Consider the following 13,014-nt stretch of genomic DNA (forward strand, 5'->3'; position numbering starts at 1 on the left):
AAATGTTTAGTGCTAGCTTGCGATGCGTCTTCGTACAGGGTCGTGTGTGTGTTACAACAAGCAAACGAATCGGGAACATTGCAACCGGTCGCTTATGCGTCCAGGAGTTTGTCCAAGGCCGAAAGGGCCTGCAGCATGATTGAAAAAGAAGCTCTGGCATGCGTTTTCGGAGTGAAAAAAATGCACCAGTATCTGTTTGTGCTGAAGTTCGAGTTAGAAACTGACCACAAGCCATTCATCGCTATTCTCAGAGAGCAAAGGTATTAATACCAATGCCTCTGCTCACATCCAAAGATGGACGCTCACGCTGTCTGCATATAACTATGTAATTCGCCACAGGCCAGGCACAGAGGACTGCGTTGATGCTCTCAGTCGGCTACCACTGGGGTGGAAATGGCACAGGCTGCAGACTTGCTCTTGGTGATGGATGCAGTTGAAAACAAAAAGTCACCCGTTACGGCCCGCCAGATCAGGACCTGGACCAGCCAGGATCCTTTATTGACCCTTGTAAAAAAAACTGTGTCCTCCATGGGAGCTGGTCCAGCGTCCCAGCAGAGATGCATGAAGAGATCAAGCCGTTCCAGCGGCGCAAAGACGAAATGTCCATACAGGCAGACTGTGTTTTGTGGGGTAATCGTGTAGTTTTGCCCAAGAAAGGCAAGGAAACGTTTATATGCAACCTACACAGTACACACCCAGGCATAGTAATGATGAAAGCTATAGCCAGACCCCATATGTGGTGGCCCGGCATCGACTCAGATTTGGAGTCTTGCGTGTGCCAATGCAACACTTGCTCTCAATTGAGCAATGCACCCAGGGAAGCAACATTAAGTTTGTGGTCATGGCCGTCCAAACTTTGGTCTAGGATCCACGTTGAATTCGCTGGCCTGTTTCTAGGCAAAATATTTTTGGTTGTTGTGGATGCTAATTCAAAATGGATTGAGTGTGTAATAATGTCTGTAAGCATGTCCACTGCCACCATCGAAAGCCTACGAGCCATGTTTGCCATGCACGGCCTGCCTGATGTCCTTGTCAGTGACAATGGGCTGTGCTTCACCAGCGCTAAATTTAAGGAATTCATGACCCATAATGGGATTAAGCACGTCACATCTGCCCCATTCAAGCCCGCATCTAACGGCCAGGCAGAACAGGCAGTCCAAACCATCAAGCAAAGCTTGAAACGCGTGTCGGAAGGCTCCCTGCAGACCCGCCTGTCCCGAGTCCTGCTCAGCTACCGCACCAGACCCCACTCGCTCACCGGGGTTCCCCCTGGCGAACTGCTCATGAAAAGGGCACTCAAAACAAGGCTCTCTCTAATCCACCCTGATCTCCATGATCATGTCAAGGGCAGGCGGCATCAACAAAGTATGTAGCATGATCGCGCAAATTTGTCACGCAATATTGAAGTCAATGACCCTGTATTTGTGCTCAACTATGCACATGGTCCCAAATGGCTTGCTGGCACTGTCATAGCCAAAGAAGGGAGCAGGGTGTTTGAGGTAAAACTTGCAAATGGACTAACTTACAGAAAGCCTTTGGACCAAACCAAACTGCGATTCACAGACAGCCACGAGCAACTTGAAGAGGACACCACCAACTTTGACCCTCCGATACACACACAAAAGGCAACCGGCATCACTGAATTCTATTTGGATATAGAGCTGCCAGTCGCAAGACTTGCTCCTGTTGAGGTTTCCCAATTTTAGAATCATGATACAGCACAGAAGGAGCCTATTCGGCCCATCGTGCCTGTGCTGATTTTTAAGTTAAAATCAAAGCTAACAATTTACAGTCCTCACATTCGGTCACTTCATTGGTCCATTATCCAAGGGTGGGAAGGAGCTTCTTTTGCTGAAATGCACCATAATCTTGATGTATTAAAGAGACATGCACATATGTCTCAATCCTCCCCGATTTCAGAACTGCTGGATAAAGGCAGCCTAGGGGCAGACGTACTGTGGAGTATTCCCTGAGGAAACAGCATGATCAAGGAATGCTATCTGTAATTCAGTATTTCCATTCATTGGAGCAGAACTTTTCATAATTTGGCGGGGGGTGGGGGGGTGGGAATTCTACACAAAATGACTTGGTCTCAGGCTGCCTTTAACCAACTGTCCTAAAAATATATAACAAAGGGTGACTGAGAAACACTAGTAAGAGTACAGGTATCTGAAATAATGTTTAAGAATTACATTGCAAAAAAATAGACTGCACTTTATCTTTAAAATAACTGAAGAGCTTCAAAGAGAGTCGGGATAAATGGTTCATTCTCTGGTTGGCAACCAGTAATCAGTGGGGTGCCGCAGGGATCAGTGCTGGGACCCCACAATCTAAATTAACGACTTGGAAGAAGGGACTGAGTGTAATGTAGCCAAGTTTGCTGACGATACAAAGATGGGAGGAAAAGCAATGTGTGAGGAGGACACAAAAAATCTGCAAAAGGACATAGGCAGGCTAAGTGAGTGGGCAAAAATTTGGCAGATAGAGTATAATGTTGGAAAGTGTGAGGTACTTAGGCAGAAAAAAATCAAAGAGCAAGTTATTATTTAAATGGAGAAATATGGCAAAGTGCCACAATACAGCAGGACCTGGGGATACTTGTGCATGAAACACAAAAGGATAGTATGCAGGTACAGCAAGTGATCAGAAAGGCCAATGGTATCTTGGCCTTTATTGCAAAGGGGATGGAGTATAAAAGCGGGGAAGTCTTACTACAGTTATATAAGGTATTGGCGAGGCCACACCTGGAATACTGCGTGCAGTTTTGGTTTCCATATTACGAAAGGATATACTTGCTTTGGAGGCAGTTCAGAGAAGGTTCACTAGTTTGATTCCTGGGATGAGGGGGTTGACTTATGAGGAAAGGTTGAGTAGGTTGGGCCTCTACTCATTGGAATTCAGAAGAATGAGAGGTGATCTTATTGAAACGTATAAGGTTATGAGGGGGCTTGACAAGGTGGATCCAGAGAGGATATTTCCACTGATGGGGGGAGACTAGAATTAGAGGGCATTATCTTAGAATAAGGGACCGCCCATTTAAAACAGAGATGAGGAGAAATTTCTTCTCTCAGAGAGATGGAATTCACTGCCTCAGAAATTTAAGACAGAAATAGACAGAGTTTCTTAAACGATAAGGGAATAAGGGGTTATGGGGAGCGGGCAGGAAAGTGGAGCTGAATCAATGATCAGATCAGCCATGATCTTATTGAATGGCGGAGCAGGCTCGATGGGCCGTATGGCCTACTCCTGTTACTATTTCTTATGTTCTTATGTTAAATGCAAACAATGATTTCCTAACGTAGCAAATAAACACTACTGCAGTTTTGAAGACAATGAAGAATACACGTGAGATCTGCAGAAGTTTGTAGTCATACAGAGGCTCCACACACAATGTGGAATTACCCCACTCCAGATCAATTTGCCACCTGGAGAACTTAAGAGTTTAATTGTCAGCTCTATAAACACTGATATTTATGCATTGATCTTTCCAAAATCCCAGCTCCCTTGTGCAGCAGTGATCCTGTTAAGTAGCTCAGCAAGAAAGTCAGGGTTGATGGGCTAGTGAGAAATGTGGTGTGCTTTATTTAACAGTCTTTACGTGTACAACAAAACTGTTGTATTTTGTAGTTATTCTAATTGCTACACTGAGAAAAAACAAGAAACAATTTTCTGAGGGGAAAAGCACAGTTCTGCGTAAGAGGGAACACTGCTTTCTAAAACACGCTTTCCTCACTAAACATAACAGAGATCTGCCAATCACATTTTGAGACCTTTCAGTTAAACACTGGGGATTAAAGTGAAGGATTCCTGAAAGCTTCAGTTTCCTAAATGAGCTACCACATGGGAGTTACCAAACCGGACTTCAGCCATGTATAAACCTATGTATGCTTTAAGCTAAACCTGAGTCTATAATATGTGGGGTATCCAGAAAACAGCACATGAATCACAATCCCTGTTATTTTTGGGAGGTTGCATTCATTGTGTTTGTTGTTGGTTCCCAGGGGTGGGAAGGAAGAGATAGAGCGGGTAAGGGGATCGAGGTGAAGGGGTGAAGGAGCCGAAGAGTGTGAGGGGGCAAAGGGGCGAAGGAATGAGGAGGTGAAGGGGTGAGGGGCTGAAGGGGTGAGGGGGCGATTGGCCGGCCTGCATTGAGTCAGGCACCGCATCTCTGCAATGTCCGGCGATGGAGCCTTTGGCGTTTCCCGAGTCTCCAGCAGCGGAATGGAGTGAGCTGGGGCGGCGGGGCCTGCAGTCTCTCACCCAGCCAGCTAGCCCGGGGAAGCTCCCCCTCAGCCCGCCGCCCGGAGGGGCACGGGCTCGGGCTCCTCCTCCTCTCCTCCACCTCCTGCTCCTCTCTCCCTGTCCCTGTCCCTGTCCCCGGCCCGCTGGCGGTACCTACCCCCGTCCACCCCCGAAGCTGCTGTACTGCTGCTGCCGCTCGTCGTAACTGTCGAAATCCGCCATGTCCCCGGCTCGACACGGGCACGGGCGGCCCGCCAGGACCCCGGCACCATGGCAACCGCGGCTGCCCCGCACCGCCTGAGCCGGAGGGGCGGCGGGCTCAGTCACATCACGCACCCGCATTGCGTGTCAGCCTCGGAAACACAGCTCGGCTTGTGTAAATAGCCTATCAGCCTCACTCCTTACAACCTCTGCTCATTGTCGCATTGCTGTTTGTGGGAGCTTGCTGTGCGCATCTTGGCTGCCGCGTTTCCTTCATCATCATAGGCAGTCCCTCGGAAACCGAGGCAGACTTGCTTCCACTCTAAAAGTGAGTTCTCAGGTGACTGAACAGTCCAATATGGAAATTACAGTCTCTGTCACAGATGGGACAGACAGTGGTTGAAGGAAAGGGTGGGTGGGACTGGTTTGCCGCACGCTCCTTCCGCTGCATGCGCTTGATTTCTGCATGCTCTCGGCGACGAGACTTGAGCTACTCAACGCTCTCCCGGATGCACTTCCTCCACTTAGGACGGTCTTTGGTCAGGAACTCCCAGGTGTCAGTGTGGATGTTACACTTTATCAAGGAGGCTTTGAGGGTGTCCTATATTACAACAGTGATTGCACTTGAAAAGTACTTCATTGGCTGTACATCGCTTTATCTTTAATAAAACAAAAGCAAAATACTGCGAATGCTGGAATCTGAAATAACAGAAAATGCTAAAAATCTCACTGGGTCAGGCAGCATCTGTGGAGAGATGCAGAGTTAACTTTCAGGTCTGTGACGTGTAATGTATTTGCTTCATGGGTTCTTTGCTTAAGAATTCATAGCAACACATTGCTATTAAGAACTAGTTGGTTTATTAGCAAAGGTTTAACAATCACACTACACATTACCAATTCATCCACCAGGTTCACAACCACCTGCCTCATCGTGGATTCCCCGAACCCAACTGGCTGGGGTTTTATTGAGAATATGATTGCCCTTTCAGATTATTGCACTACCAACCATTTATGATCACTGCAACCTTCAAGTCTATTTCATTGGGTTATACCTAGAAATACATGGAAGTTACAACACTCAAACAGGCTATTCTCCCAAACTAGTCCATGTCAATGTTTGCTCCCCACGTAAGCAAATGGTTATCGGCACATTTACACACCATTTTCATATCCCTTCAACCCCTTTTCCTTCATCCTTCCATTGAATCTCATCTTTGATGTTGCCATAGGTTCTTCCAAAACACCAATCCTGGAAGTAAATTCTACAGCCTCACAACTCTGTGTAAAGGAGTTTTTCCTGTTCTCTGTTCTAAATCTTACATTTAAATCATCTCATTCTTGACCCCTCATCTACAGGAAAGAGTCTGCTTCTATCTACCATGTCCCATCCTTTAATACTTTTAAACACTTCGATCATATTGCCCTGTAATCTGTGTTGCTCTAGCATAAAAGACCCAATTTTTCAAGTCTTTATGTATTTGTATTTCCTCCAAATGAACCTGTGTTGTACCCTCTCTAAAACCTCAATATCCTTCCTATGGTGTGGAGTACAATATTGCAGGCAGTGCTCTAACTGAGGTTTTATTAAGCATTTATATAGGTTCATCATTATCTCTTGACTGTTATATTCTATACGTCCGATAGATAAAAGCTAGAATTCAATTAGCTTTTTTTTTCCACAACCATGGAATCATTCTCTATCGCATCCTTTAAATCCATTCTATGTTTTGAGTGTGAGGGAAGAACAGACGGAATAGCAGTTTGACGAGGTAGTACTTTATGCAAGCAATGATCTATAATAATCAATTCCAATACAGATGAGTTTTTGACAAATGTTTTTTCACCTATGTTTGCCAATTTTCACCAAATAGCACCTGTTTAAATTGTTACTGAAACTCCATGGTAAAGTGGCCTTAATAACTCATCATATTATTGTGGAATTTTACTTGAATCACAAATAAAAAGTACACAAACCCTGTTGCATACAAAAATTATTATCGGGTCCAGTACTTTGTGCAAGATGCTGAGATTACCCGTTTTTTGAATTAGACGTTAAATCAAGTCTGCTTTCTCAGGGAGACATAAAAAATCCTATGGCACTATTTGAATAAGTGCAGGGGAATTCTACCCAGTTTTCTGGCCAATATTTATCCCTCAACTAGAGTGTAAACAAATTATATGGTCATTTATCTAATTGCTGTTTGAGTGAGCTTGCTGTGTGCAAATTAAGAACATAAGAAATAGGATTAGCTGCCACATTTCCTACATTACAACAGTGACCACACTTCAAAAGTACTTAAGTACTGTAAAGCATTAGGGATATCCCAAGGTGGGGTCACCATACATCCCTATTTTCTGGGGACAGTCCCCGGATGAGGTGCTGTGCCTCTGGGCAAACAATGTCCCTGGGAGTCCCCCGATTCACCAAACTCGTCCCCGAAATGACTAAAGCCATATTCTTTGGAATATATGCATACAGTTTAGGTCAATGGACTGAACAGTGTTAGTGTATTATTTATAAATGGTGTCTGAATGTGCCCCAATTGTGTGACGTCACATCCGCAGTAGTTATATGCACATTCGTTATGCATTTGTAGCGTATATGTGCAACTGTTCAAATACAGACTGTTAAAAAAATTTGCCTTGCTCCGGTGCGCAACCTACATTTTCCATCCTGGCTACTTTGCTGTGTGTCAGCAGATTCGGTTCAGAAAATATGGTCACTCTATCGTAAGGTCATGATGGATGCAATATAAATGCAGGGGGCTTCTGCGTTCCATTTTTCACCCTGGAACGGTGGCAATGGCGGCCATGAGATCTTCTGGCTGGGCGGTTAGCCTCCAGCGTCCCGCAGGGATCCTTGGTCCGGTTTTGCGGCGGCACGGAGCAGCACAGCTCTTCCCCTGGCTGTGACAGCAGCACGAGTTTTGGCTTCAGCCTGACCTGTACGTCCCGAAGCGCGTCCGCAGTGAATGTCTGGGAAATCAGGCGGTCCAACGATACCGATTGCAGAGAGGTAAGTAATGGACTCCTAAGATAAGTGTGATTGTTTTTTCTTTTAATTTTTTTTTACGATTTATATTGTGTGGCGTGGGCAATGTTTTGGGAATATTTTTGTGGCATTTTTAGTTTTTTTTCCCTCCCTAGGCGTCTCTTGGGGCAATCCCGGCCAGGTTCTTTAACGCTCCAAGAGAGGTGTATAACGCCTCCCTTAGCGCTGCACCCCCTGGCTCAGGGCCCAGCTGCCCAAACTTATCTACTGAGGCGCAAACTTTACTGCCCTGCCGCCATTACCGCCCCGAAATCGTCAAAGCTGAAAATCCAGCCCCAAGTCTTTCTTTCTATGACAGCAGATCCAATTACAACAAATGGCTTCACTTTGATTAGTAATTCATCTGCTATGAAACAATTTTGCACCTCAGCCAATTTAACAGTATGTAATAGTAATGATATTGTATGTTTCACCACAAACAGCTTAAGTGCAGCAGGCACTTCCAGTAAGCGAATTATTGGGCAGGCACCGGGCTGCCTGAAGAGGTCGCGACCCGGGTGCGAGGACCCAGCAGAAGCATGGCGGCAGCGAGTGTGGCGGAGCTAGAGCTGGAGCCCGGAACCGGGAGCGCGCAGAGCGAGGCCCGGGCCAAGCTCACCCACACCAACGGCATCCTGCAGCAGAACCGCCAGTTCCTCGACTTCTTCTGGGACATCGCCAAGCCCGAGCAGGAGGTGCGGCTGAGGGCGATCGGTGGCCTGCTGGACTACCTGAAGAGGCCGGACAGCAAGGTGAGGGTGAGCGCCCCGCCCCCCCGGGGTGAGGGGGAGCAGGGGCTCTCGCTGTTTCCAAGCCTGGAATCGGTCCCTGGGATTTGGTGCCACTGTAGGGGTTGGCAACCTTCCAGGAGTCTCCAGGAATTGAAGATTGATCTCCTGGGCATTGCTGGGAATGATAAGAACATTGGAAATAGGAGGAGGAGTGTGTTATTCGGTCCCTCGAACCTCGATTCAATGAGATCATGGTTGACCTGATCTTGGCCTCAACTCCGCGCCCGCTCCCACTCCCCAAAACCCTCAAAAACCTGTCTATCTCCACCTTAAATATATTCACTGACCCAGCCTCCACAGCTCTCTGGGGCAGAGAATTCCACACATTCACGACCCTCTGAGGGCTGAGGGAAGAAATATCTCATCTCTGTTTTAAATGGGCGACCCCTTATTCTGAAACTATGCCCCCGAGTTCTAGATTCCCCCACGAGGTGAAACAACCTCTCTGAATCTACCCAGTCCAACCCCCTCAAATTCATCGGGACATAAAAAAAAATTGTGTGCTTATAAGCATTTCTTTCAACACTTTTGCTTATTGGTTATAAAAAAGCATTTGGGGTGGTGGGTGGTGGGAGAAGGGTTGTTTAACTGAAGTTGAGAATCATACAATTGGATAATGAAGAGTTAATTAGCTTGGGAATGCAGTGGCGAGGTGGACAGTGTTGGCAGACCAATGGTGGAAGCAGGGCAGTGGGAGGCTTAAATTCCTGTGATGAAACCACCAGGAATGCATCTGGACGGAGTTGGCAAGCCTAGATGCCAGTGTGACCGCGAGCCACATGTGGGGCTGCCGCGTGTTACATTTAATAACAAAGAAAGGAAGACTTGCATTTCTATAGCGCCTTTCATAACCACCTGACGTCTCAAAACGCTTTATAGTCAATGAAGTACTTTTGAAGTGTGGTCACTGTTGTAAAGTAGGAAACGCGGCAGCTAATTTGCGCACAGCAAGCTGCCACAAATAGCAATGTGGTAATGACCAGATAATCTGTGTTTTTTGTTACGTTTATTGTGACAGAGTCCAATAAATCCCCCCCCCCCCAACCCCATCCTTCGCCACTCACACTTTCGCCATTCGTCCAACGTTCCTGTTATTTAATTGTTAGAAGATCTGAGAATTTGATTGCTACTGAAAGCTATAGCCATGGATGATTCGTTGACTGCGTACATCTAACAGTAATGTGTAGTAACGATTGACTATCTGTTTCCAGGATGATGAGCTACAATATGCAATCAAGCGATTGGTTGAGGGCCTAGCAGCGACCCGTGAAACAGCCCGTCCTGGCTTCAGTTTGGCCCTGGCACAGGTCAGTCACTGTTTAATGGACCTATACTGGACACAGGACTGTTCCAACCAGCAGGCAGAGTCGCAGAGTTAGATTTGTGTCTAAAGCCAGAGTCAAACCCACTGCAACTTCAAGTTCCCCATGAGATGCCTCTTTTATTTAATTGTCTTTTTCTCCTGTCTTGCATCTTCATCCCCAGGGCCAAAACTAACTGAGGGAATTGATCAGCTGCTACCAGGCCTCCGCTCAAGTCATTGGCTATCCGAATACAACTTTGGATTGCTCACTTTGATCTCTCCACGCTGAAATCAGTAATTAGGTGTAGAGGTTTGCTGGCTGTGCCAGCACACCATCTCCTTGAAATACTTATTCAGTAAAGAGTACATAGGAACAGGAGTTGGCCATTTAGCCCCTTGAGCCTATTCCGTCATTCAGTGAGATCATGCCCGATCTGCGACCTAACTCCATAGACCCGCCTTTATCCCATATCCCTTAATAGCTTTGGTTAACAAAAATCTATCAATCTCGGATTTAAAATTAACAATTGATCTAGCATCAATTGTTTGCGGAAGAGTTTTCCAAACTTCTACCATCCTTTGTGTGTAGAAGGGTTTCCTAATTTCACTCCTGAAAGACTTGTCTCAAATTTTCAAAATCTGCTCCCCAGTCCTAGACTCCCCAATCAGCAGAAATAGTTTCTGTCTCCGTAATGCCTCGTTGGCCACTTGCTACATTCAGCCAAACAATGCTGATTCCCAGAGCTTTAGTTAGCATCTCCAGTGCTGCTGCAGACCATAAAGGACCTGATTGTTGGGATTGATGTCCCGATATTCCGTAAATATAATAGTTATATCTTTCTCATTTAGCAACGGCATTGATGTCCCGATCATTGTAAATATAATAGTTATATTCTTTCTCATTTAGCAAAGGCAGTGGGGTATTGTGGGGGGGGGTGGTGTGGGTCCTTGGGAGTAGCTGCCCTACAATATCTCACCCAAGTAGCTGTTCATCATGGTTCATGTTAGACAATAAGTATCAACAAGCTAGTTGACCTTGCGAGTCATCACACCCAAGAACGATCTTGTATTCGGTCACTCGTGGACACTCAAGTGACACTGGACACTAACGGAGAACCTTTCCCCCCCCCCCCATTTTTCTATCCAAGTGGCATTGAGATCAATCATATTGTGACTGCTGCCTCTAGCTGATATCGGCACAGGTCTCCAGTTCCTGCTTCACATAGTGCTGGACCTTTACGCACTCAGCCACCAAGATCGCTAAATCTAAATCTATGCTTTTTATATTGCTAAGTAATTTTCTCTCCTTGCATCTGATCCTGAAGGCGCTAATCCCTTTGCTGGGATAAAGTCCCATGGGGGCCGTGAATCTTCCGATACCAATGTTCCAGGTAGTCATTATTCTTCTGTGAGCCTTGATCACGAGCGTCACCAGGTTATCTGACTATTGGAGGGCACCTTATGTGAGCCTGCTCCTCACCTTGTGCCCACAGTCCGTGGTTCTCCCCTCATGCCCTCTCCGAGTTCATCTTGTCCGTGAGATGCACCTCCCGCTCCCTCAACCCTATTCCCACCAAGCTGCTGACCACTCTGCTTTCTTTTCTGGCCCCCATATTGGCTGATATTGTTAACAGTTCTCCTCGGGTACTGTCCCTCTCTGTCAAATCTGCCGTCATCACCCTACTCAAAAAATAAACCACCCATGACCCCAATCCTTGCAAACTACCAAGCTCCCTTTCCTTTCCAAAGTACTTGGACATATTGCCACCTCCCAAATCCGTGCCCATTTTCCCTGCAACACCCATGTTTGAATCTCTCCAATCAGGTTTCCGATCCTGCCACAGTACCGAAACAGCCCTGATCAAAGTCACAAATGACAGCCAATGTGATTGTAACCGCGGTAAACTATCCCTCCTCATCCTTCTCGACCTGTCTGCAGCCTTTCACAGGGTTGACAACACCATTCTACTTCAATGCCTTTCCAAAATCCAGCTGGGTTGTACTGCCCTTGCCTGGTTCAATTCTTGTCTATCCTGTCGTAGCCAGAGAATCACCTGCCATGGCCTCTCTTCCCACTCATGCATCATTGCCTCTGGAGTCCACCAAGGATCTATTCTTAGCCCATTTCTATTTCTCAACTACATGCTGCCCCTTGGCAACATCATCTGAAAACACAGCGTCCGTTTCCACATGTACATTGATGACTACCTCGCCACCATCTCTCTGAACCCCTCTGATTTGTCTCACTGCTTATCCGACATCCAGTACTGGATGGGTAGAAATTTCCTCCAACTAAATATTGGGAAGATTGAACCCATTGCCTTCAGTCCCCACCACAAACTCCGTTCCCTAACCACCGACTCCATCCCTCTCCCTCGAATCTGTTGGAAGCTGAACCAGACCATTGGCAACCTTGATGTCGTGTTTGACCCCGAGATGAGCTTTTGACTACATATCCGCACCATCACCAAGACCGCTTACTTCAACCTCTGTAACATTACCCATCTTCGCCCCTGCCTCAGCATATCTGCAGCTGAAACCCTCATCCATGCCTTTGTTATCTCTAGACATGACTGTTAAAGTGCTCGCCTGGCTGGCCGGCCGGCCGGCCTCTTATCCTCCACTCTCCATAAGCTTAAGCTCATCCTAAATTCTGTTGCCCCAATCCTAACTCCCACCAAGTTCCATTTACCCTTCAGCCCTGTGCTCGCTGCCTTGCACTGGCTCCCAGTCTGGCAGTGTCTCGATTTTAAAAATTCTCCTTGTTTTCAAATCTCTCCATGACCTTGCCCCTCCCCATCTCTGTAACCTACTCCAGTCCTACAAGCCTCCAAGGTTTGTGCATCTTCCAACTCTGGCCTCTTGCACATCTCCGATTTTAATCACGCCACCATTGGCGGCTGTGCCTTTAGCTGCCTAGGCCTTAAGCTCTGGAATTCCCTCCCTAAATCTGTCCACTTCTTTGCCTCTCCTCTAAAGCACTCCTTAAAACCTTCCTCTTTGACCAAGCTTTTGGTCATCTGCCCTCCTATCTCCTTCTATGGCTTGGTGTCAAATTTTGTTCGATAACGCTCCTATAAAACGCTTTGGAACATTTTACAACATTAAAGGCACTATATAAATACTTGTTGGAAGGACTGAGTAATGATCAGAGGTAGAAACCCTGGTTCTCCCCCTTGAGGCCACTTGCAGAGTTTGGTTAACGGGCCAGGCTGGGGATTGGATTTGTGACTTTCATAAAAAATTACGACACAGAAGGAGGCCATTCGGTTCATCGTATCTGTGCCGGTCGAAAAAGTTACCCAGTCTAATCCCACCTTCCAGCTCTTGGTCCGTAGCCCTGTAGGTTACAGCTCTAAGTGCACATCCAAGTATTTTTTTAAATGTGGTAAGGGTTTCTGCCTCTCCCACCCTTTCAGGCAGTGAGTTCCAGACTCCTACCATTC

General features: G+C 46.6%; 2 protein-coding genes across 3 annotated transcripts in view; one reads left to right on the forward strand and one right to left on the reverse strand.

The window, feature by feature from the left end:
* The window catches only part of eif4h (eukaryotic translation initiation factor 4h), a 118,298-nt gene extending 113,805 nt beyond the window's left edge, over positions 1-4,493 (reverse strand). For both annotated transcript variants that reach the window (XM_070857365.1, XM_070857364.1), the window contains exon 1: positions 4,400-4,493. In XM_070857365.1, coding sequence (XP_070713466.1) covers positions 4,400-4,464 — 65 coding nt within the window. In that variant the 5' untranslated portion in view covers positions 4,465-4,493. The remainder of the gene's footprint in view (positions 1-4,399) is intronic.
* A 127-nt stretch (positions 4,494-4,620) lies between these two features.
* mybbp1a (MYB binding protein (P160) 1a) overlaps positions 4,621-13,014 on the forward strand; it is a 110,386-nt gene continuing 101,992 nt past the window's right edge. The window contains 3 exon segments of the mRNA XM_070857366.1: positions 4,621-4,771; positions 7,918-8,226; positions 9,477-9,572. Coding sequence (XP_070713467.1) covers positions 8,014-8,226; positions 9,477-9,572 — 309 coding nt within the window. The 5' untranslated portion in view covers positions 4,621-4,771; positions 7,918-8,013.

This window comes from Pristiophorus japonicus, chromosome 16 (genome assembly GCF_044704955.1).
Source record: "Pristiophorus japonicus isolate sPriJap1 chromosome 16, sPriJap1.hap1, whole genome shotgun sequence".
Classification (NCBI taxonomy): domain Eukaryota; kingdom Metazoa; phylum Chordata; class Chondrichthyes; family Pristiophoridae; genus Pristiophorus; species Pristiophorus japonicus.